Genomic DNA, 25,238 nt, shown 5'->3' with positions numbered 1-25,238 from the left:
TGGAAGGCCATGTGGCTTTGTCTCTGGGCTCAGGGTGGGCGTGGTGCCTAGGCCCTGGGCTGTTTGGTCTTTTGTCCCTATTTTGGATCTTAAGTGGTTTACTTTCGGTGCCTTCAGAGGTAGTTGTGTCCATTGCACTGTGATCACAGGCTTGATCCATCATTTGTCTTGTGCCATCTCTTGCTGCTGCCAGCCCCCAAAATCTGTAAAATGGAATAAACCTGTGACCTGTGACTGGGCCACCTCCTTCTTAGGGTGCCAGGTGATTTGCAAGGTCGGAAGGAGTGGCTCTTTTGGGTAATGTGACTTAGCTTCCCGGTGTTGCTGATATACCTTCATTCTGTCTCCTCTTCCTCTTGCCCCCTCCCCCCCCTTTCATTCTTGAAAGATGGCAAGATGCTTCTCCAGTTCCCTTCTCTCTTGCTAACGGGAACATCATCTGAAAGGAAAATAAAAGTTACCTTGGGAAAGAAGTAGTACTGTAAAGTATGGTGCCCATAGGGGGGGTCCTCGACTTGTCAATGAATCCAGCAAGTGACAAGCCTGAGGTTTAAGGGGCTCACTGTAAATGTGTCTTTGCTGTGCTGCCCCACCCTTATCTCCCCCTAGGGGTTATCTCCTTAGTTATTCCAGGCTAGAACCTGACACACGAGCTCTTCTCCCCCAAGACCGGGAAGGGCTGCGCTGGGGAGGCCTCCCATGCCCACTTCCGCTCTAAAACCGAGGGAGGAGTCTGTTCTCGCTCCTGCTGCATGGCTGGAGTCGTGTTTGCTGCCGTAGTTTATTATTTTATAAGCAATCAAATGTTCTTTTAGTGAGTGCCCTGCAAATTAGTATGCTCTGAATACCAAGAGCCCTTTGTTGATGTAGAGCATTGGAATTGGCAGCTCCGGTCCCCCTCACCCTGTCCCTGGCCCACCGGGGCTCTAGGCAGATGCGGGTGGGGGTGGGGCTGGCCTGCTGGAATTTGGCTGGGTTTGCAGCTCCCTTTAGGTGACCGGGCCCAGACGCCGAAATGCGAAGGGTGGCCTTGGTTCATAGGCTACTGTTTACCTTCTGGGATTTACATTTTAACTTCTCCTGCCTTAGTCAGTGGGGGCTTTTCAAGGAGGGGATCGAGGCAGAAGAGGGCATGGCCTAATTAGTCCTAATTAGTATTCCTCCCCTGCTTGTTCTCCATGCTTATTTAGCTACCGAGGCAACGAAGAATTAAAATATCTTAAGTAGTTTGGCAAATCGCCCTTTGTGCCTGCCTACCCCAGTAACAACTTTTTCTTCTTCAGTCGGGTCTTGGAAATATTCGGGGAGGTTTTAACAAGATCAGCAATGTGGGGTAATTAGGCAGTTCTTAAATGATAAAGTGGCTTTCAGAGACTGTGTGCTGCGGGGGGGGGCTGGGGGGGGCTGGGGGCCCCTCACAGGTGTTTTCAATTGTCTGGGCCAGCGCTTTACAAGACATAGATTTTTTTTTAAAGATTTATTTATTTATTTTATGTACGTATATGAGTACACTGTAGCTGTATAGATGGTTGTGAGCTATCATGTGGTTGCTGGGAATTGAACTCAGGACCTGTGCTCTCTTGGGCCAAAAGATTTTTTTTATTATTATTATTATATGTAAGTACATTGTAGCTGTCTTTAGATATACCAGAAGAGGGCGTTACTCTTACTCATTACTCAAGATCTCATTACTGATAGTTGTGAGCCACCGTGTGGTTGCTGGAATTTGACCTTCGGAAGAGCAGTTAGTGCTCTTAACCGCTGATTCATCTCACCAGCCAGCCCCAGCCCCAGATACAATTCATAACAGTAGCAAAATTATATTTATGAGGTAGCAATGAAAATAATTTTATGGTTGGGAGGGAGGGGTCACCACAACATGAGGAGCTGTATTAAAGGGTCTCAGCATTAGGAAGGTTGAGAACTACTACTTTAAAGGGTCATTGGCACCCGTTTGTTGGTGAGGGTTCTTTTTGCTTTGATTGGGTGCAGGGTTTGGTCCGCTGGGGGAAGACTCCGCTCGAGGCCCATGGGCTGACTCACCCAGTAGGCAGAAGGAGCCCCGCAGCGTGGGGCCAGCCTCACTCCATCCCTTCCGCAGCTTTGTCAGAGTTGTTCAGACGTCTTCCGTGTAGAGCCAGGACCTACTTCTGCACCGGACCCTTTAGTTAATCTCATCCCTCACTCAAAAGTAATCTTGTTAGAACTCCTCACTTTAGAGTTGCCTACAGCCTTCCAGGCTCTGTCTAGTTCGGCTGGAAGTCCGGTGGCCTCGGGCCCTTCTTCCCTGATCTCTTACCATTGTCTCCTCACGGACTTTACGATGTCCTGCTGCGCATTCTCCTTCCTGGACTGTTTTCCTGGTAGCTGTTGTGGAGCCTGGGCATGGCGACTCCCGCTCAAGGCCAGGGTCCCCAGCCGCTCTTCCAAAGCAGCCTCCTCGTTCCTAGTAGATTCTTTCTTGATTTCTCTCCTTGGTGTTTTCCCCCACTACCATCCCACCTTGTTCCTTCTCTTTTCTCTCAATTGCCCCTCCCCCTCCCAGGCCTCACTTTGAAGTCAGGGTCTGTATGGGCGGCTGCTTTTAGGAGGAATCATTCTGGGGGCAGGGCGACCACATTGCAAGGTGTCAAGATTCTTTGAGCTGGAATCCATGATAAAAGCCGGGTGCTTCAACCCCTGTGCTGTGTGCTGGGGAGGCAGGACAATGCGCTCAGTGCCTTTTTTCCCCCATAGCTTTTAAAACCTCAAAGAATCTGGAAGTTTTAGATCTTCACACCCAGTTTCCCTGTTATCAGCATCTGACGTTAATTTGTGTGGTGTAGTGGATGAACCATATTGACCACCGATTAACCAAGGTTCACACTGCTCAGACTTCCTGAGTTTTTATCCTTTCCTGTTGGGATCTGTTGGGGTGCACATGGGGTGCCACATGTCATGCTCTCTTGGGTGCCTCTTGGTTGGGATGGTTCGCTATACTTGCTTTAGTTGCTTTTGGCAGTTTAGAGTTCTGTTCAGTTATTCTACAGACACGGCCCCTGTTTTATAGACACTTTTTTGGTTTGTTTTTGTTTTTTCTTTCTCTTGAGTAGGTGCAATCTTATGTTTGGGGAGGAGGATTCTAGGGGTAACCAGTTGCCTCCTTTTTTATCTCTTTTGAGAAAGAGACTCATTCATCGCAGGCTGGCTTTAAGCTCTCTGTGTGTTCAGCCTTAGGTCCTTCTGTCTCTACCTCCTGAGTGCTAAGTACTCACAACTAAGTACTTACAACACAGCGCTGGGTCCTAACCCAGGGCCTCTGGAGTCTAGCACTATGCCTGCTAGCTGCATCCCAGCCTCCGATTGCCTCAGTCGAGCTGGCTCCAGGTTAAGAGCATACACTGCTCTCCCAGAGGATCCTAGTTTGATTCCTAACACCCGTGTGAGGCAGCTCACAACTGCTTGTAACTCCAGCTCCAGGGGATCTGAGGTCCCTGGCCTCTGAGGGCGCCATGCCTGGGCACAGACCCACGCATAGACCCAGACACATAATTAAAATAATATACCTATCAAAACCATCTTTTTTTCTTTAAACATTTTGATGTATACATGTACACTTGTGTGAACACTGTGTGTGTATATCTATGTGTGCAACTGATGAACATACATGTAGAAAGGCCTGAGGAGGGCATTGGGTATCTTCTCCTGCTGCTGTTTAACTTCCTTCATAGTGAGTCTGAGTCTCTCCCTGAGCCTGACGTTCACTGTGGCTGGCTGCCTTGTCTCTGCCTCCCAGGGCTGGGTTTTCTTCAAGCGCCTGTGAGCACCTTACATAATTTTTAGAGTGTATAAGCAGGGTGTGGTGAGAAGATTCCTCTTGTCTTTTCTCAGTACCCATTAGCCCAGGCTATTCCCCCAATGGGCCCTGTCCTGCATTGGTCCCCATTAGAACTTTATATGTCAGTGTTTCTCTGTTACAGTTACCTGCCCTCCATTTTTTTTCCCCAAAAGCAGCATTAAATATACTAATGCAACTTGCTTTTTATTTTTAACTTAGCTAAACAGTGGGGTAAGTTTCATATCAGGGTGTCCATCCTTTTTTATAGCTGCATAGTATCTCATTGTGTGGATTGCTGTTTCAAAAATGGAACATCACCACCGTGAGAGGTACTGTGTACTACTAGTATTACTACTAGTATCAGCAATTCAAGGCCAGCCTTAGCTACATAGTGAGTTTAAGATCATCCAGGCCTATGAGACATTAACAAATCAGTCAATGGAAAAAAAAAAGCAACTTATATCTGTGATGCCTACGGTATTGTAGGTGTTTAGTCTGATGTTCTGAAAGGCAATCTTAAGATGGGCCTGATTGAGGGAGAACCTTCCTAGCACATACTTGAATTTTGGGGTACCAACCATCTTTAGATGTGACCATGTAGTCGCTGGAAATGTGTGGATCATAGTTCAGATGTGGGGAGATACACCCAGTGCATCGCTACCTTCAAGCTGTAAGACTCATTCTAATTTGGTACCTGCTTTCACTTGCTTCTGTTATCCCGTGGAATGTTTTAGATCAGGCAGTTACAACTGCTGGCTGTCTCCTTCAGTAATAATTAGCCAGCTTTGGATATTCAGGGTGGGCAGAAGTGAGAGGGGCAGCCTAGAGCAAGCGAGATCTAGAGGGTCCTGCAGAAAATTAGACCAGAAGGCTGCCTTGAGCCGCTGGCCCTGGAGGGGCCGGGGAGGAAGGGTTGGGTTAGGGAACTCACTTCACACTTCTACGATGGATGCATGGCCGGACATAGACTGTCGGCCATGATTGACGGGAGGGGAGCTGAGCCCGTGCGTTTCGGAAGCAGAGCATATTTTTAGATCATCGTTTGTAATAAATCCCCGGACGAGATTTGAAGTTAGAGAACTGAAGCTGAGCCGGGACTTGTCTGCAAACAACAACCAAGAAGAGACGTGGCTGCCGGCTGGGCCAGGAGCATCTCTGTCTGTGACCTAGACACAACATTGCGACATAGGTGAACTCGTCTGCTTGGCGTTCTGTTTGTCACTTCCTTCCTTTTCAGACTGCTTAGTGGTGCCGGTGACTCATGCAGCCGAGTCCAAACTCTGAAATATTAATAGGTGGCGAGCAGAGATGCCAAGGAAGGTGACTGGCCCTGGGAGGCCCGTGGCTCACGGCCTATGTTTTTTGGGGTTTGGGGCTTCTTGCTGGATACCCCTCAAGCTCCCAGAAGCAGCATCTGTAGTGTGGGCTGAAGCCCAGTCCAGAGCTCAGAGATTAGGCAAGGAAGAGTGTCTGGAATCTGGATGTGTCCCAAGGGCAACCTTAATTTTAGGGCAGCTGAATGTCTGTCATAAATCTAATCCATTGTCGAGTGTGAATATGGAATAGTAATACAAATAACTAGTAATGCAGAGTCGCTTGATGTTTTTATGACTGTACATTATGGGTTTTTTGTTCGTTCTTGTTTTTTTAGACTGTTTTTTTATAACTGTTGTCATACACGGTGTTCCTTGTGTCACTGAGTCCTTATTGTAGTCCTGGTCCTGGAGGTGGTAGACAGCCTGTGGACTGTCTGGCCTAGATCAGAAAAGAGCTTGTACAACCAGGCTCTGGGTCCTCAGCCTGGACTCCTGGGGCTCAGGTAATCAGGAATTCATGTGGTTTTGAGCTGAACCCTAAGGGAGGGGCCACGAACTCCATCAGACCTCAGTGTGGTTAGCAATCTCCTCCAGGAGCTGTGTGTGGAGCTCAGAGGACCACAGCCTTCCTGGAACCCCAGTGGACCTGCTTCTAGTCAACGGGGGCCCTCCAGTCATCTTCTCAGCTTTACCACTGTTTTATGTGAACAAAGTGGCAACTGAATTACCTGGTCTGAAAATGCCTTTAGCTACTGGGCTTCCAAGTTCTATTTCATTGCTGAGCTGCTTTTGTGTGTGTGTGTGTGTGTGTTATTTTCTTTTCTTGATTTTCTTAAAAAAAAAAAAAAAAGGCCAGGAAGGCTTGAGTTTGTGTCTGGTTGATGTTAAGGAGGGGCGGAGAAAAGCAACTTTTGTTTTAGATTTGGCTTTTTTTCCCCCTCAAATGACTTCTGACTGGTAGGGGGATTTGGCCCAGACCAGAATGTTTTTGCAGCCCACACATCTGCTCCTAAGGGCTTAGGTATTTGGAAATCACTGCTTTAAAACAGGAAAGGCAGCCGGGCACCCCGGCATATCCGTGACCTGTACCCCCCAACACTGGGAAGGTTGAAGCAGGAGGTCAGGTGTTCAAGGCCAGATTCAGCTGCATGAGATGTTTTGTCTACAAAACAAAAACCAAAGAGCTAGAGCAAAGTAGAAAGGAGGCTCTGTCAGTGAGGGCCTGTGGACCCTGCCTCCCTGTTACTGAAGATCTAGGGCCCTGGCACGTCTAGGGCTTGTCCTGCTCATGTGGATCCTAACCAGAGGATGAAGCTCTCGGTCTGTCTGAGAGCAGTGCTGGCACTCTGCTCCCATCCCTGGGCTGTGGAGATGGGTGACTCCCGGCAGAACAGCTGCTGTGGGTGAGCGGGTTCAGGGTTGAGAGTCAGGGTCCTGCCTGGCAGAAGCCACTGTTCTTTCCCAAAGCCTCCCTCCCGGCCTTGCTTTCCAGGACTCCAGGCCCCTTTTTATCTTTTCCCATCTCAGCCCCCAGTTATACTCCAGCAGGCTTCCTCTTCTCATATCCCTCAGGGTGGCCAAGCTGCTTCTTAGCCCGCCCCACCCCCACCCTGTCCCTGCTCGGCCAGTTCTGATGGTTGTGGGTTTTTACAGCAAGTGAAGAAGGAGAAGCAGAATGTTAGAACTATAAATTAGGGAACTGCTGGGGTTCCTTTCCCCAGTCTTCCTCCTTCCGTTTTGATACCTCTACTTTTTACAGTTTTACTTATTTTGATGTATTTGTATGATTGACAAGTACAGGGAAGAAAAAGTATAGATTTACATTATACAGTGATGTTTTAATGTATATGGTACAGTGTGAAGTGATACCGCAAGCTAAGAGATGCTTACTACTTCACATGGGAGTGAGTGTGTGTGTGTGTTTTGAGAGTGCTTATGACTGACTTTCTCAGGGCTGGAGAGATGGCTCACTGGTTAAGAGCACTTGATACTCTTATCGAGGTCTCAGGATTGATTCCCAGCTCCCACATGTCTGTTCCCCCAGTTCCAGGGACTCTGACGCCCTCTTTTGGCTTCCATGGGTACTGCATACATGTGGTGCACAGACAGACATAGAAGCAAAAATAACACATTAAAAAAAATCCTGAAAAAAAAGGAAGGTCTTTCTCATGAGTTTTCAAGCACACAGCATATTATTTTGCCTGTAGTCATGCAGTACAACAGGTTTAAAGAATATGTTCATCCATTCCATCTATGATTTTTTTTTTGTTGGTTTTTTCGAGACAGAGTTTCTGTATAGCCCTGGCTGTTCTGGAACTCACTCTGTAGACCAGGCTAGCCTCGAACAAAGAAATCCTCCTGCCTCTGCCTCCTAAGTGCTGGGATTACAGGCGTGCACCACCACCGCCCGGCCATCTACGATTTTTTTAAAACAACTTATTTATTCTTTGTGAATTTCACATTACTCCAATCCCATTTATGCTCCCATTCCTCCATCTCTGCCATCCACCCTTGCAACAAACCCATCTCTGTGGAAGTTACAGTGTGTTGCAGTGTGTCACACTGTACCCTTTTGCCCAAACAGCTTTCCTTGCAAATGTTCCTTGGTCTGGTTAGAGGCCTCTGGCTTCTACTACACCATCAATTCTAGATCCTCACTGGGGCTCCTCTCAGATGTCCTGTTGTGGCCCCCGAGTCCTGGAGATCCTGTAGCTTTGGGCCTGCAGGACCGGCCCCTTCACATGCTCCAGAGGTTCATAGATTCACAGAAGGGTTCCATGTTGGAGTGGACCAACTCAAAGCCCTGGATCTGGACCTGGGCTGGGTGGGGGCTCTCCTTCCCTCACACCACTGGGGCCAGCTCCCTAGCACTGCCCTGACAAGGGCCCTGCTTACCTGAGTGCCAAAGCCAGCAAGAAGCAGGCCAGGCACTCCCTTCACACCCTCAGAGCCAGCCCTCAGACATCATGGTCCTAGGTGGCATGGTGATAAGATGGGTCAGAGACATCAACACAGACCCCCGCTGCTGCAGGGCCACGGACCCAGACATGGTCCTCAGTGGCAGCACAAGCCAGGACCTCACCATGACCTCCGGGGGCAGCGCAGGCTATGACACCAGCAGGCTCTTCTGCACTACCGTCCAGTTCCCCCTCTCTTCACTGTGCACACAGCTTTCTCATCTCTCCATTAACTTGCACCTGGGCTCTGGGTGTTGTCTGCCCCACCCCACCGTGTGGCCAGGGGTTCTCCCATTTACAAACTTTAACCTTTGGCTAAGGTCTCATTCCCCGCTCTGCACCCTCAGCAATTACCATGTTCACTGCTTCTGTAAGACTGAGTTTTAGATTCCATGAGCTTGCTGCATGCGGCTAACAAGGCTCTGTCCTTCTGTGCCTGGCCCTTTTCTTTATCATATCCTCCAAGCCAGGCAATGGTGGCACGCACTTATAGTTCCAGCACTCAAGAAGCAGAGGCAGGCAGGTCTCTGTGAGTTCGAGGCCAGTTTGGTCCGCAGAGTGAGTTCTAGGTCAGTCGTGACTAATACAGAGAAACCCTCTCTTGAGAACCCCCAAAACTAATATCCTACAGATTATTTCTTGACACCAATGACTGATTTCATTTTTAAAAGCTTAACGTTTCATTACATTTATAGACTAATATTTTTAAAATATTTATTTATTGTATATATAAGTACACTGTAGCTGTCTTCAGACACACCAGAAGAAGGCATCAGATCTAATTATGGATGGTTGTGAGCCACCATGTGATTGCTGAGATTTGAACTCAGGACCTTGGAAGAGCAGGCAGTGCTTTTAACCGCTGAGCCATCTCTCCAGCTCCTAGACTAAGAAAAAAAAAATGAGGCAGGTTTTCACTGTTTAGCCTGCATCTGTTTCCCAAATGTTGGGCTTATTGGCTTGTGCCTCCCTAGAGCCAGAGTTACAGGTGATTATGAGCTGCCCAGCTTGGGTTCTGGGAACCAAAGAGGATCCTACTTATAGCAGTATACACTTTTTTTTAAACTTTGGGGTCATCTCTCCATACCCTTGAGATAGCGTCTTAGGTAGCCCAGGCTAGCCTTGAACTTGCGGTGTAGATGAGGATGACCTTGACCTTTGGACTTCCCTGCTTCCTCTTCCCCAGCGCGCTGGGTTTACATGTGCACAACCTCCCCAGGTGTATGAGTGCTGATGGAGCCCAGAGCTGCATGCCAGACCAGCACTGGACGGAGCGACTTCCTAGCACTGAGTCTGTGATCCATCTTGAGTTGCTTTTAGCATGTGGGGTGAGTTAAGGGTATAGTTTCCTTCTGTGGCCTGTGGGAGGTTACTTGTCTCAACACTGCCTACTGAAGAGATTGAGCCTTTATTGTGGCTGTTAGCGCTATTGTTGAGAATCTGTTGACCATAAATGTGAAGGTTTATTTTATGGACTCTGTTTTGTTCCACTGTGTATCGCCTTTTCTTTTTGGGGGGGTGAGGTGGGGCAGAGGCAGTCAATACTGGACTGGTTTGGAGGCAAGGTGAAAGGCAGGGGAAATCTTTGGGACATGAGGAGGAGAGGAACCCCTCTGCAGAAAAGCAAGAACAACCACTTAAGGCCTTCCTTCCCCCATCCTTCTGTAAACCTGCAGTTTTCTAGGAATCCAAGAAACCATATCTCCTGAGAAAGGTCATCTAAAGCCCTGTGCAACCCTAGTGGCTTCTGGCTTTACCTTATCAGATTATAATCCCCAGCAAGGCGTCCATCTTGCCAAGAGACAAAGAGGGCCTGGAGAGATAGCGGCTCGGTAACTAAGAGCACTTGTGACTCTCGAAGAGGACCAGGTTTGGTTCCTAATAGGCTGTGGAGGCTAACATACCATCTGTAACTCCACTTCCAGGAAATCTGATGCCCTCAGGTATGTGTGCTGTGCACATACATACATACATGCAAGCAAAGCACTTGGGCACAAAATAAAAATAAGCCCTTTAGTAACCTCTTGAAGTACCTTGAGAGACACCAGAATTGCCTGTACAAGTAACACTAAGACAATTCATTGCTTACTTTCCAGTGAGGAACCCAAACCCACACTTGGGTGTGTCTTATTTTCTTCTTAAGCTTATACTAAAATGTCTTCAATGAAATTCTCCTCACAGTGCTTGACAAACTGGCTAGTCCTGAAATTCCTTCCAGTGTTGAAGCCATGAACCCTGGTTTGGGCCCAGTCAAGGCCCTGAAAGATTAGGGAGCTCCAGGTGCCTGAGGTGGGGGGGGGGGCTGTGTCTCTATCCCTCTCCACTGACATTGTAGCGTGGTGATGTATTTGAAATTGGGGAGTATGATACCTGCAGCTTTGTTCTTTTTGTTCAAGACTGCTTTGGCTCTTTGGGATGAATTTTAGGATTTCTTAAAACAATTTTAGCGAGAAGTGCATAGGGCTTGGATAGGACTCTGCAGATCCCTTTGAGTAGTATGAGTCTTGTAACAGTGATCCATCCTTCCAACCCACACACATGTCCCTCCATTTTGACTTTCCTGTCTAATGTGAATGAGTGTTTTACTGCACGTGTGCACATGTACCATGTATGTACTTGGTTCCTGCAGAGGTCAGAAGGCAGCACTGGCTTCTCTGGAACTGGCCTTGCAGGAGGTTGTGAGTTACCATGTCTACTTCAAGAGCAACTAGTGCTCAGAACTGCTGAGCCTTCTCTCTGGCCCTCCTCCCCCTTTCTTCTTTTAAAAGATTTATGTATGTATGTATGTATGTATGTATGTATGTATGTATTATGTATGTGACTACTCTATTTGCATGTATGTATTCCTAATGGCAGAAGAGGGCATCAGATCCCATTACAGATGGTTGTGAGCCACCATGTGGTTGCTGGGAATTGAACTCAGGATCTGGATGAACAGAGGCATCATCACTGTCTCTCCAGCTCTCTCTCTTCTTTTCTTTCCTTTCCTTTCCTTTCCTTTCCTTTCCTTTCCTTTCCTTTCCTTTCCTTTTCTTTTTTCTTCTTTTCTTTTCTCTTCTTTTCTCTTTTCTTTCTTTCTTTCTTTCTTTCTTTCTTTCTTTCTTTCTTTCTTTCTTTCTTTCTTTCTTTCTTTCTTTCTTTCTTTCTTTCTTTCTCCTTCCTTCCTTCTTTCCTTCCTTCCTTCCTTCCTTCCTTCCTTCCTTCCTTCCTTCCTTCCTTCCTTCGTTATTTGCTTGTGTTGTATATGGGATCTTTTTTTTTTTGTTTCTTTTTCAGATAGCTTGCTGGTAGTGTATAGAACTGCACTGATTATTTACAATATTAGTTTATTTTTATTTTATTTGTATGTGTGCATGTGTGTGTGTGTGCGCACACATGCATGCACGCTCGCACACATGTTCATTTGTGTTGCGGTATTGTGTGTGTGGAGCTCAGAGGACAACCTTGCAGCATTTGCTCTCTCATTCCTCTATACTTGGATTCTAGAGATTTAATTATGTCGTCGAGCTTGTCTGACCAGTCCCTTTAATCACTGTTAGATGTTATGTTAAGGTACATAATTATTTTTACGATATTTAGTGGAACTTGGGAGCCCTCTGCTACTTCCCAGTATTTTCTCTCCCATTCTCTGTTTGATTTTCTTTTCTTCATCTTATCTTCCTCCCTTAAGAGCAGCACTTTTGCCAGGCAGGCTAACACATTTTTGTACACCAGAGCAGTTGGGAGACAGAGGGAAGAGGACTGGGAGCCAAGGCCAGCCTGGGTTAGGATATCCAGAATCTTCTCAAGAAATAAAAGTAAGCAAAACCAAACAAAGGCTGAGAACCTTCTTCCTCCTTGTCCAATAGGCACGACCCCCATCCTCTGTACAAGGCAGCGGTCAGGAGACCACAGGTCTAGACACTAATTGGATCCTTCTCATTCAGAGAAAAGCTCTGCTCTTGGCCAGAGGCCATCAGCTCTGTTTCTCAGAGGAAGGGAAAGACAGGCATGGGCAGGTTACCAAGGACACCTGTGCTGTTGGTGCAAGTGAGGAGGGAGGAGAGAGAGCCGTAGATTTCATCTCATTCCCACACTTGAGGCCTCTCCCAGATTAGTGGGGTGAGAGACAGACAGAAGGCTCTTCTGGCTTTGAAGTTTTCTTCTAATACTGGCTTCTGATTTTTTTTTTATGATCAAAAATATGTGTTGAGGGTGGGAGAGATGGCTCAGCGGTTAAGAGCACTGACTGTTCTTCCAAAGGTCCTGAGTTCAAATCCCAGCAACCACATGGTGGTTTACAACCATCTGTAATGGGGTCTGATGCCTTCTTTGGAGGTATCTGAAGACAGCTACAGTGTACTTACATATAATAAATAAATAAATAAATAAATAAATAAATAAATAAATAAATAAATCTAAAAAAAGAAAAAAGAAAAAGAATTCTTTAAAAAAATATGTGTTGAATTAATTTTTAAAAGTCATTTATTGCTGGGTGGTGGTGGTGCACGCCTTTAATCCCAGCTCTCAGGAGGCAGAGGCAGATGGATCTCTATGAGTTCGAGGTCAGCCTGGACCACAGAGTGAGTTCCAGGACAACCAGAGCTATACAGAGAAACCCTGTCGTAAAAACACGCGTGCTCGCGCGCGCACACACACACACAGTCATTTGATTTAAAAAGTATCGTCTGTGGTGTATGTGTAGTGCAGATTGGATGCCCTGCCCTATAGCTCTCTGCCTTACTCCTGAGGCGCGGTGTCTCGGTGTCTCATGGAAGCTGAGCTAGGCTGGTGGTTAGCAAGCCCCAGCCTTCTCTGTCTCTACTTCCCCAACGGTGTTGGGGTTACAGCTGTGTGTGGCCTGGCCAAGTATTTTAGGGATTTGAACTGCTTACTTCTGAGTCATCCTCACAGCCCCTGAATAGCTGTCCCTCCCTCCCTCCCTCTCTCTCTCTCTCCCTTCCTCTCTCTCTCTCTCCCTCCCTCCCCCCCCTCTCTCTCCCTTCCTCCCTCCCTCCCTTCCTCCCTCCCTGCTTACTTCCTTTGATAAGGTCTCACTATGTAGCCCTGGCTAACAGGGAGCTCACAGAGACCTACCTGCCTCTAGAGTGCAGGGATAAAGGCACCACTACACCAACAAGAATTAAGTGAGATTTGGAAAGTCTCCCTGTGTAGCTTAGCCAGCCTGGAGATCAATCCCTGTGTAGCCCAGGGTGCCGGTCTAGCTCCTGATTCTCCAGCCTCTCCCAAGAGACTCCGCCCAGGTTCTCTGACAGGTTTTCCCTACTTGACCTGTTAGTAGATTGGCTGTATCAATGGCTCCCTTAACCAGCGGTTTGTTTCTTCTCTAAGGGTGTGTGTGCTGGGCTTTGAATAACTGCAGATTTTGATGAGATGTTGTCCTGAGTAATTAGATTTGGGATTTTAATTTTTTTAACATCTAAGCGAAACTGATCTCAACCCCTAACTATTTTTGGGTACTCTAGGTATAAAAGGACCTTTTCCATCATAAAGGGAGGGTGTGCTTACTAACAGGGAAAAGAGAAGCCTCATGTACTCAGCAGAAGCAGGAGTTGGTAACACCAACGCATGTGGTTGGCAGAGACTTCAGAGACTGCCTTAGCCTCAGCAAAACCTGAAGTTAGCACCGGGGTTCTTTATAGCCTCAGACCTGTTAAGGGAGTGACTCCCCCTGGCACTCTGAGACTTCATTATTCATGTTTTGATGATGATGATTATGATTATGTGTGCGCATATGCACCCGGAAAGGCCAGGAGAAGGCATCCGATTCCTTGGAGTTGGTTGTAGATGGTCATGGGCTGCCCGGTAGGAGTGCTGGGAACCAGACTCTGGTTCTCTGGGAGAGCAATAAGTGCTCCCGCTGAGCCTTCATCCCGTCATTCCATCATCCCATCATCCCATCATACCGTCAGTCATCCCATCATCCCACCATCCTGTCATCCCGTCATCCTGTCAGTCATCCCGTCCGCCATCTCGTCATCCCATCAGTCATCCCGCCATCCCGTCATCCCGTCAGTCATCCCATCATCCCTGTCTATGATGTTTATAGCTAGAAACTGATTGATGGATTTTCTTCTTGCTTTGAAGGGCTCAACATATGCACCAGCGGAAGTGCCACCTCGTGTGAAGAATGCCTATTGATCCACCCAAAGTGTGCCTGGTGCTCCAAAGAGGTATGTGTACTGGGGTGGGGGAGGGGAGGGGAGGGGTCAGAGTGGGCGGGACCAGAGCCACAGACATTTCCATCAGCAGCTGAATAAATAAAATAGGTGCTGGCTCATTCACAAGACTTTGACTTGTTCTAGATGTTTGCTCACAAGGGTTCCTGTGAACCTTTGGCCTCTTTAGCCCATCACCTTACCTCTCCAGGTTTTGTGTTTTATTGTTGTTTTGTTATTGTTGTTGTTTTTTAAATATGAGATAGCCTTACTAGGTTGCCCGGGCTGGCTTTGAATTTGCTCTCCAGCCTAGGCAAGCCTTGACTTTACAATCCTCCTACCTCCGTAAGACCTGTGCCACTAGACCAGACTCAAAGCTTTCTTTTCTGGGTTCTTTCCTTCTTGTTTTGTTTGTGTGTGGTGCTGAGGATTGAACCTAAGGCATCGTGCTAGGCAAGTGCTTTAGCACTGCGGGACGTTCTGTCCTCTTTCGACTGGGCGGCTCTCAGGGTTAGGGATTGATTGCAGGGCCTTGATCTACACTGAGCTGCACGCCCAGCCTACAAGTTCTGGTCTCTTTGTAGTGTTGAATATTAAATCGTATTTGGAGAGACCAGACTTTGTTCTCTTTTGTGTAACAACCAGTCAGGACTCAGCTATAGTCTCCTGATCTTTGGATAAGCATTCTGAGGAAGACATGAGCTTGTGAAGTGAGTTTCTTGTGTAACAATTCTACGCAGGCTTGGGCTGGTGGTGTCTGTAAATACCATAATGCAAAAGAATGGCTCTTCCTTTAAAGGAAGTTAAAAAAAAAAGTTTATTCTGAGCCACTGTGGCCTGGGAACAAGGATTCCAGTATGTTCTACCCTGGACAAGTTAAATGAACTTTTGTAGTCACAGAACAAAAGGAAATCAGACATATTTGCTGCTAACCTTGGTGAGAGCATTAGCAGGCTCTACTGCAAAGCTAGGGAATCTTTTTTTGGATTTTGGTTTTTTTCAAGACAGGGTTTCTCTGTTTAGCCCTGGCTGTCCTGGAACTCACTCGGTAGACCAAGCTGGCCTCGAACTCAGAAGTCCACCTGCCTCTGCCTCCCAGAGTGCTGGGATCACAGGTGTGCACCTCGGCCCCCACAACCACCTGGCTGTTTTTGTTTTTTTGAGACAGGATTTCTATTTAGCTTTGGCTGTCCTGGAACTTGCTCTGTAGACCAGGTTAGCCTCCCACTCACAGAGATCTGCAAGTCTCTGTGTGGGCTGCCACTGTTTGACTTCTTTTTAAATTTTTAATTAGAGACAGAATCTCACTGTGTAGCTCTGACTATCCTAGAATTATCAGGTTTTCTTTTTCTTTATGTCCCTCTGTCTATCTCTTTAATTTTTTTTTTGTTTTTTGTTTGTTTTTGTTTTTGTTATGTAAACTAGTCTGGCCTGGCACTCACAAAGCCAAGTGCTGGGATTAAAAGTATGTGCTGCCTTATTTATTTATTTTTTTAAATTATGTATATGTGTGTAGATTTATTCTTGTGAGTGCAGAGGCCAGAACCATCAGACCCTCTGGAGCTGGTGTCACAGGCGGCGCGAGCTGTGTGACATAGTTCTAGGTCACTGTGGTATGCTCCTGCCAGCGAAGCCATCTCTCCAGCTCTACAGAGGTCATCTTTTCTTGGTTTTTGGTGTTGTTGTGTGTTTTGTTTTTGTTTGTTTTTCAAGTCAGACTTTCTTTGTGTAGCCTTGACTGTCTTGGAGCTAACTCCATAGACCGGGCTAGCCTCAAACTCTGAGTCCTCTCAGTGGGGAAAAGACCCACCCGCTGTGGTTGGAACCATGCCCTGCCTGGAGACTCTGTAACCTAGGAGATGAGTGACAGCTTGCTTTCCTCACACTCTGCTTTCTGATTGGGTGTGCTGGGAGCAGCTGCCTGGAGCCCCTGTTGCCTCGACTTACTCACAATGATGGATGGTACCCTAGAACTCTAAATTGCTTTTATTAGAGTCATTCATCACTGCAACAGGAAAAGAAACTGGGACAGGGTCTCTAGCCCAGGCTGGCGATGCAGGTGAACGTCTGATCCTCCTACTTCCGTCTACTGAGTGCTGGGACCACAGGCTGTGCCACCACTCTTGGTTGACATGATGCTGGGGGTTGAAACCCAGAACCTAGTGGGTGTCAGACAAGCAGTCTGCCAGCTGAGTGCATTCCCAGGCCCCTCTCATGCGTCTTTGATGCTACAGCAGTCTTAGTTTTAGGATTGGTGGCACCCAGAGGTCTGCCACACTTAGTGATGCAGTGAGAAGCTTATTTGTTTTGAAGTTAGATTGAATACTAAGGGTAGACAGATATGAAAGGGCCCAGGACTGCCCGGATTAATTTCGACTCTTGACTTACAGCAGTGCACCTCTCCTTAATCCTGGTGTTCTAGTCAAGTTGCAGGGTCCTTGATAAGCATGCAGAGATGCTTAATAAACGTCTTCGGAGAACATCATTCTCCATGCTGTGCAGGTGCGTAGCTGTAATCCCAGTATGGTTTATTTAACCTTTATTAGATAATTAGGCTTCGTGGAATTTTATTTAAAAGAGGACTGTAGCCAGGCACGAAGGCACATACCTGTAATCATAGCATTTAGGAGACTTAGGCAGGTGGACTTTTGAGTTAGAGGCCAACCTGGGCTACACTGCAAGACCCTGTGCTCAAAGCAAAACAAGGGTTGAGAGATGTCTCAGCAGCTAAGAATACACACTGGTCTTGCGAGGACTCATTTGGTTCTCAGTGGCTACCAGACAGCTCACAACCAAACACCTGTACCTCCAGCTCCGGGGAGTCGGACACCCTCTTCTGTACCTCAAGGATACCTATGCTCACATGTATACATACTCGCAGACACACAGACATACACTTTGTAAGGGGCTGTGATTTGCTGAAGCATGATACCCGAGACTCAAATAGTATGCAGAGTGTTTTATTCTGTAGAAGTCCAGGATGCTGGGGTCTCTCATTATTACAATAGACAAGCAAGTGAGCTCGCAGGCCTAATTTAAAGCACCTTAGGGATTCCAGGGTCGGTGACCTTTATCTTACTTCACTCCAGGCACATTCCGTTACCGGGTCATAGGGGCTGGAAACTGCTGCTGTGACCCATTGTCCTTGCCTCAGGCCAGGTGGCAGGACAACTTAGTAACTGACTTAACCTGGGCTTGCCTGGCCTTGCCCAGTTCCTAGTCTTCATAAACTGCCAATTTAAAGTCAGCCTTCTCAACTTAACACAAAATTAGGAAGTAAATCGTATTTTAGAATCTCATTCAGAATGAGAACAAGGCCCTTACAAACACAAACATGATGCTTGGTTACTAGGGAAATGACATGAGATCAGAATATGTTTAGCACCAGAACTGCTGCCACTTTGTCACAAAACACATGGGCAGAAGCAGGGAGGTATAAAGTACACTTCATCTTACATCTTGGTTCATGAGGGATATCTGCTTTGGGCAATGTTTTGCATGAACTAAGCACTATAATATTCTCAGTGTAAAATTTTAATATTTGTCCTGAGCTCTACTAGTGTTTGGGGGAAAAATGATCAATTTCTAGGCTGTTGCTTCTTTTTTCCAACAGGGAGGGAGGATCTCACTGTGTAGCCTGAGCTAGTTCTGGAACTCACAGATCCGCCCCCTTCTGCCTCCCTACTTTTGGGATTGTAACTGTGTGCTGCCATGCCCAGTTGAGCTTCTTGTCTTAAGGGAAGTGTCCACTTTTCTAAACTGTTGTTAGAACCATGCAGCACAAGCCCTCGCTTTGTGAGTAAGAGAAAGCAAGACTTATAGTTTGGGGCTACCTTGGTCTGTGTGGTGTGGTCTGTGGTCCCCGTGGAAGGACCAGGAGATGACTTCTGGAGGAAAAAACACTGTATGGTTGATGATATTCTGAGAGAGATCTGAGATGGCCCAGAGGGGTAGAGCAACTTGTTCAAAGCCACATACATGTGTCAAATCTGGCTAGAATTTGCCAGCGTCTTTTAAACCTTGGGTTTAAACGGCAACCTCCGTGCAGTAGGGAGATTATAACCCAACAAGCTACTCCAAGAAATGAATCTTTACAGAGCCAGCCCTTTCCTGTTTGTAGTGCCTTTGTTGTGAATCTTCTTTGGAACCATTTGTGGTTCTCTGCAACCTCAAGACAGATCTAGGCTCTAAGGCACTGGCTCCCTGCCCACTGCTGTCCCTCGTACACTCTCAAGACTTCTTTCACCAGGAGAGCTGCAGAGGCTCCTGGGTGTCACTTGGTAAAGCCCACATAATTCCCCACACTGCTAGCTCTGCCTGGGGACCTCCCCAGCTGACCCTTCTTCCCTTTGCTAACAACTTCCAGTTCTTAATAATCAGTTCAAGGAGGTGGAGACATGGCTCAGCAGTTAAGAGCACTGACTACTGCTCACCAGGGTTCAATTCCCAGCACCCATATGGCAGCTCACACCTGTCTGTAACTCCAGTTCCAGGGGATCAGACACTCTCACATAATAGACACACATGCAAGCAAAACACATAAAATAAAAATAAATTCTCTCTATATAAATTATATAATTTATACATATACGTGTAATTATACATATAATTTCTTATACATATAATCGTACACATAATTTATATATGTAAACATAAAATAAAAATAAATTATATATACATATACACACACGTATATAAATAATATATAATCATCAGGTCCTGACTTGCTCTTCGCCTGTGTCTTCTAGTACCTCTGTATCATAACCCTTCCCCCATTCTCCTCTCATTGGGTTAATGTGTTTTTGTACCTATTGCCAATTAAATCATCTTTTTGTCTTATTCATACCCAGTATCCTTCCAAAGTTGGGGCAGGAATTCATATTTGATAAAAGAGGCTCACTAGACAGACACAGAGTTAGGCAAAGTTTAAATCCCAGTTTTGCTATGATTTATTCTTCATCTGAGCCAGGGCTGTTTGTAGCCCAGGCTGGCCATGACTTGCTGTGTCCCTTAGGATGACCTTCTGATGGTCCCATTTCTACTTCCTAACCCTAGAATTTCAGGGGTATCACCATATCCATTTTGTTTGTTTGTTTGTTTAGAGAGTGTCTTATGATGTAGCCCAGGCTATCTCTGGATTTAGCTATCTGCCTCTGCCTCTGCCTCCTGGGGTTTTCAAGTGTGAGGTGTTTCACTGCCCCACAGTGATTACCGGGGTATTGCCATACCCAGTTTATTTGTTTAGATAGTGTCTGAAGATATAGCCCAGGCTATCCTCAAATTCAGCCATCTGCCTTTGCCTCGGGGTTTTCAGGTGTGAGGTGCTTCACTGCCCACAAGGCTGCTGTTAATTTCTTGAAACAGAATGAAGCTGCCACTGCCCAGCACAGAGCCTCACTGGATGCATGTGAAGCTAGGGCAGAGGGCTTAGGGATAGGGCTACTAATGAGCTGAGCCTCCCAAGTGGCTGAATGAGTCATCCAGCAAACGACCACTGTGGCCCACGAACATATTCTGGTGAAATGGGTAGTGGGATCTAGGCGCCAGGATCCTTTTATTCCCCTAAGATTGATTGATTTATTTATTTCATGTATGTGAGTACACTCTCACTGTCTTCAGACACACCAGAAGAGGTCATCAGATCCCATTACAGATGGTTATGAGCCACCATGTGGCTGCTGAGAATTGAACTCAGGACCTCTAGAAGAGTGCTCTTAACCACTGAGCCATCTCTCCAGCCCCGGGATCGGTTTTAGACTCTTAAGTTACTCCCTTTCTTTTCTTTTTATCTTTTTTTTTAAAAAAATAATTTATTTATTTTTATTTTATGTGCATTAGAGTTTTGCCTGGATGTTTGTCTTTGTGAAGGTCCCTAGAACTGCAATTACAGACAGGTGCAAGCTACTATGTGGGTGCTGGGAATTGAACCCAGGTCCTCTGGAAGAGCAGTCAGTGCTCTTAAACACTGAGCCATCTCTCCAGCCCGGCTTTCTCCCTTTCTTATACAATACTTCCAAAAGTCTGACCATGCTGAGTGACACATTTTTGGTCTGATCCGTGCATGGGTTCCCTGCCTCGCCCACTGGGTGCCCTCTGCTTGCACAGAGCCTCATTCTTGGCTGTGCTGGATTCCCATCTCTGGGGTGAGCTGTCCCTGGGGAATCGATTGTGTTTTGGGACGCTAGGACTGGCGAACTCGGGTGTGGTTGTGATCTAACTTGTGCTTTAGTAAGCACAGTATGTGCCTTCTTAACTGCATCCTGGGATGCTGTCAGAGGTGGCAGGCCCCTGCCAGGAGCATGTGATGCATGAGCATACTCAGGGCTGGTACCCAGGGGACAGCCTCTGCATCCCAGCCAGAGTTAGCCAGAGTGGCTCTTTAATGTATTTTCCAGACGGGATCTTAATCTGTAACTGAGACTGCCCTTGAATTTAGATCCTCCTTCCTCAACCTTATACATGCTGGGATTACAGGCGTGGAACAGGTCCATCTCTCTGTCACCCCCAGCCTGATGTCTGTGTTAATCCTAGAACAGTCCCCAGGGGCATGCTGCTAGGAGACCCTGCCTCTGATTTGACACTCACCGTGACCTAATGTCCAACTTTTCCTGCCACTGTATTCTTCCATAGGAACCGAGTTGGAGGCAGCTCGGGTCTTGTCGCCCTCAGTGCTTTCTGCTGGTTTCCCACCTTCTGCAGGGTGACCTGTTTACTCTGGCCTTCTTGAGTTTGCCTCCTGCGCCTTGCTGGGAACTTCAGCCTTACCGTCTCTGCCTTTAGCACCAGGCTCTCCAGACCCTTTCCGTCTCAGACTGGTGTAGACTGCCTCCTGTTTTACACTGCCCACACTGCCCTGCCTCTGTCCTTGTGGCATGCCCCCTCAACCTGATCTGTCCCGCCTGACCCTGAGCCTTTTGTCCTTCATAGCACGGGACACACAACAAACACCAACAGTTTATTATCTGCTGTGATAATTTTGTCTGTCATTTTTTCTTTTCTTTTCTTTTTCTCTTCTCTTTTTTCTTCTTCTCCTCCTCCTCTTCCTCCCTCTGTAGACCAGGCTGGCCTCAAACTCAGAGATCTGCCTGCCTCTGCCTCCCTGGTGCTTGGATTAAAGGTGTGTGTCTTTTAATTAATCATGAATTAATTAGTTACTGATTGTTAATTAATAATTAACTAATAATGCATTCAAAATGGTGATTGCCCAGCATCCTTGGCTTTTAAAAATGTAATTCTACTCTGTCCTCAGGAAGTATAACTAGCCAGCCAAGACTGAGAGTGGACACTTTTTGCAGCAAGCTGAGGGCTAGCCGCCCCCCCCTTCTCTCCATGTGCTCTTCACTCTCTAAAACTCCCACCAGGACACCCAGCTACAACATGAAAGGAGAAGCAGAGAGAGTGTGGCTGTGTACCAGGAACCAAATGAGACCTAGTGGTCTGTGCCCTGGCAGGCAAGCCGAGGATGCTCCCAGGAGGACAGAGGGCCAGATTAGAGAGGGCACAGAGGACAAATGGAGGCAAAGCTTGCATTCCGGTGTGGGGAACATGGGCGGGTTGCTAGGTTGAGGCAATCTGGCCATGGACAGTACCGGGCTGCTGGGAATTCCAGAAGCATGGAGCCGGGCACAGCCGTCATTGTGAGTGACATCCCGTGGGAGGGCAGGGATTTGCTTGGGCAGGGAGGGGAGAGGTCAGAAGTGGAAAAGGACTGGACGTGTGGGCTGAGATGGAGAGGTGCCCTTGGCCTTGGCCTTGGCCGTGGCGGGTGTGGAAAGGAAGAATGAAGGAGTAGATAGGCTGGGAGAGGCCGGAGAATGAGGGAGACAGGTAAGAAACTAGGAAGCAAGATGATCATTCTGGTATATCATGGCGGCAGGACAGGCAGAGAAGCTTTTCTTTTTTCTTTCTACCATAGGGAAGAAATGAAATACCCACACCAAATAGAAACAAACAAAACCCTACAAAAACAGTATTTGGCCAACTCAAAATGAAACATACATTCATTAAAAAAAGAAAGTAGGGTCTGGGCCATGGTGGCGCATGCCTGTAGTCCCAGCACTCTGGGAGGCAGAGGCAGGTGGATTTCTGAGTTCGAGGCCAGCCTGGTCTACAGAGTGAGTTAAAAGACAGTCAGGGCTACACAGAGAAACCCTGTCTCGAAAGAACCAAATCCAAAAAAAAAAAAAAAAAAAAAGGAAAAGAAAAAGAAAAAGAAAGTAAAGGAAAAAAAAACAGTTTTGATAGGAAGCTCTGAAGATAGTCCTTAAAAACTGTCATAAAGACAAAGACGCTGAGGTCTACACTTCTTCATAGCTCCTGGCTACTAGCAGGAAGGACTTTCAGGGGTGTCCACTGGGAGTTTGACTATGCTCCAGTGAGTATATGGGCAACTCAAACTGTACTTGCTCTGTGTGTGTGTGTGTGTGTGTGTGTGTGTGTGTTGTGGTTGGGGGGAGGCTGACAGCATAGGAATGGGAGGGTGGCCCTGGGAAGAAAGAGAATGGAGTGTGATCCATGTACATTGCATGAAATTCCCAAATTATTAATAATACTGTGTCGGGGGAAAAATAAAAACAAACACAAACAAACTCCAATAGCGATGTTTAGCCAACTGCCAAGGAGATGTACCTTCATTAAAAGAATCTCTGTGCTGGGAGTAAGGGAGCAAAAATCATCTTGGTCTACCATGGATGCCTCATAAATATTTGTGCGCTGAATTAAGTGAGCCAGCTGAAAGCTGGCAGGGGGATGTCTCCACCCCCGCGGGCAGGCGGGCAGGCGGGCAGGAAGCCTGCATGGCGGTGACTTGCTGGCACACAGTACACATTCTGGTTTGTCATCAGTTACCATCCCCCAGCTCACGAGGGACTGCCAGGCTGGAGTGCGGCTTGCCCTGGTCAGAGGGTCTGGCCCTGCAGTACCAGCGAGAAGGATCAGCCCTGGAGCGCAGCGGGCTCGCCTGGACCTGGCTCCCCTCCAGCACTCGCCTGCTGGCCACCGCACTTCTCCCGTACAACCCAGGGCTCGGGCTTGCTGGGCTCCTTTCCTCCTAGATTCCCAGGTTGCTGTTTCTCAGTCTTTCTCACTGTTACAGAAACAACACCCAGCCTTCTCCAAACAGCCGTCACATCTCTCTTCATCTGTACTGGGTAGGAGTGTTTGGAAATAATGCAAAGATGGCCTAGCCCAGACAGAAGGGCCTGAGCGCTGCGGCCTTGATGCCAGCCTGTGGAGCTGACTAGTGGGGAAGGGATTTGATTAGTGAAATGTACAGGGAATGGGGGTTCCTGTTGCAGTAGCTGATAGCACCTTCCATGTGGCCTCCTTGTGGCAGATGCCTGAGGGAGGTAAGCCTGCTGTGGTGACTTGCTAGTTCTGATTGGGAGCACCTCCCTTTCCTTCCTTTGATCATTAGCACGGTGCAAGGGGGGCTTGGGCTCCCGTTTCTCTTCTGTTAACCACTTGCCTGTAACTTAGGCCCTTTGGGAGCCCTTAGGAGACTTTGATTATGTTCCCACATGGTGTCCTTGGACAGGTGCTTGTTCAGGTACCAGAGCGGTAAGCAACAGCAGCAGCCGTGCTGCGGCCACTGGAAGCTCACCCTGAATTGGTTTCCTCTTGTTCTGTGCTGAATTGAGTCCTCTCAGTGCTCTGTGCCTCTCTGTACCTTTTGTCCCTATCAAGGAAGTATTTGTCCTTCAAGTTCGGCGAGTGGCCCCAGGGCCTTCACATTTGGGACTGCAGAATGTCACTGTGTTTAGAAGTATGGAGTGTGGTCCTGTTAGTCTCCTGTTGCAGAATTCGGCAGTGGTCTTGGGTACAGAGAGCCCTGAACTAGGGCCCAGGTCTCAGGGGTTGAGATGAGCTCAGAGTGCTCGGGTGAAGGGAGATATGGATCTCTGGTTCTTAGAAAATCGGAGGTGCATGGGGCGAATCATTCACTTCGTATGTGACACCTGGACATTTGGGATGTCCCAACACCTGACAGAGAGCCGGGCATGAGGTGAGGTCTCTGGGATATCAGGAGCTGCTATGAAGAGAACTTTCTCCATCATGGGTCTCTTCTGTGAAGGCTTCTAATTGATTTCAAGAGATGGCTCAGAGCTTAGGAGCATACTAAGTCTTCTTGCAGGGTGTGTGACTTTAGTTCCCACCAACAGCAGGCGGCTTACAACTTCCTATAACTCCAGTCTCAGGAGATCTGAACGCACCTGTTGGCACCTGTTCTCACATGAGTAATGTACCACCCACACCCTCAGCGCCCCCCCACCCACCCACCAGGTAACAAAAAATAAAATTTTAAAGGCTTTGTAATTTGATGCATCTTCATTTCTTCATTCATGGAGATGTGGCTATTGAGATAGTTTCTTGATTTCTATTGGTTTTATACCTGGAAGGTCATAGAGGTAGAAGTCAGTCAGACCTCTGATCTCGTGGCTTTGGTTTCCTCTCTTTATTAAATATTCATCTGATCTTGTGCAGATCTAAAATAACTAGAAGGAGCTTGAGGCAGCAGAGATCTTAGGTTTAGATAGGAGTCAAGCTCTGCTGGGGTTTTAACTCTCTCTCTCTCTCTCTCTCTCTCTCTCTCTCTCTCTCTCTCTCTCTCTGTCCCATCATTGGGTCACAAGGAAGAAATTAGCTGAGGCTATATTTGGACCGTGTCAGAAAGATGATCTATTTTTAAGGCTATCCCACTGCTTACATACCTGCCTCTCATCCAAAAGTTCTGTAGACTTGCCATGCCTAGTACTGCCCACCTGATGGATCTGTGGCACAAGACTTCTTCTGAGACAATGACAAGATGTGACACATAGAGGCATCTCAAAGACCAGTGAGCCCATCAGTGAGGCTACTGGGCCTACCCCAAAAGCAAGCAGCTGGATCTGAGAAAAGGAGACGTCACCAGACAGATGAGGTAGATAGCGCTAAGAGATCGATCGATCTCGGTTTGGTCTGAATGGCATTCTGCAGTTACTGCTGTTCATTG

At 47.3% G+C, this 25,238-nt stretch overlaps 1 protein-coding gene across 2 annotated transcripts in view; it reads left to right on the top strand.

The window, feature by feature from the left end:
* Positions 1-25,238, top strand: part of Itgb5 (integrin subunit beta 5) — a 115,664-nt gene that overhangs the window by 2,321 nt on the left and 88,105 nt on the right. For both annotated transcript variants that reach the window (XM_052158115.1, XM_052158114.1), the window contains exon 2: positions 14,178-14,263. In XM_052158115.1, the coding sequence (XP_052014075.1) occupies positions 14,178-14,263 (86 nt within the window). The remainder of the gene's footprint in view (positions 1-14,177; positions 14,264-25,238) is intronic.

This window comes from Apodemus sylvaticus, chromosome 15 (genome assembly GCF_947179515.1).
Source record: "Apodemus sylvaticus chromosome 15, mApoSyl1.1, whole genome shotgun sequence".
NCBI classification, from domain to species: Eukaryota; Metazoa; Chordata; class Mammalia; order Rodentia; family Muridae; genus Apodemus; species Apodemus sylvaticus.
Note: the sequence above shows the minus strand (reverse complement) of the source record. Positions and strands in the feature narration are given on the sequence as shown.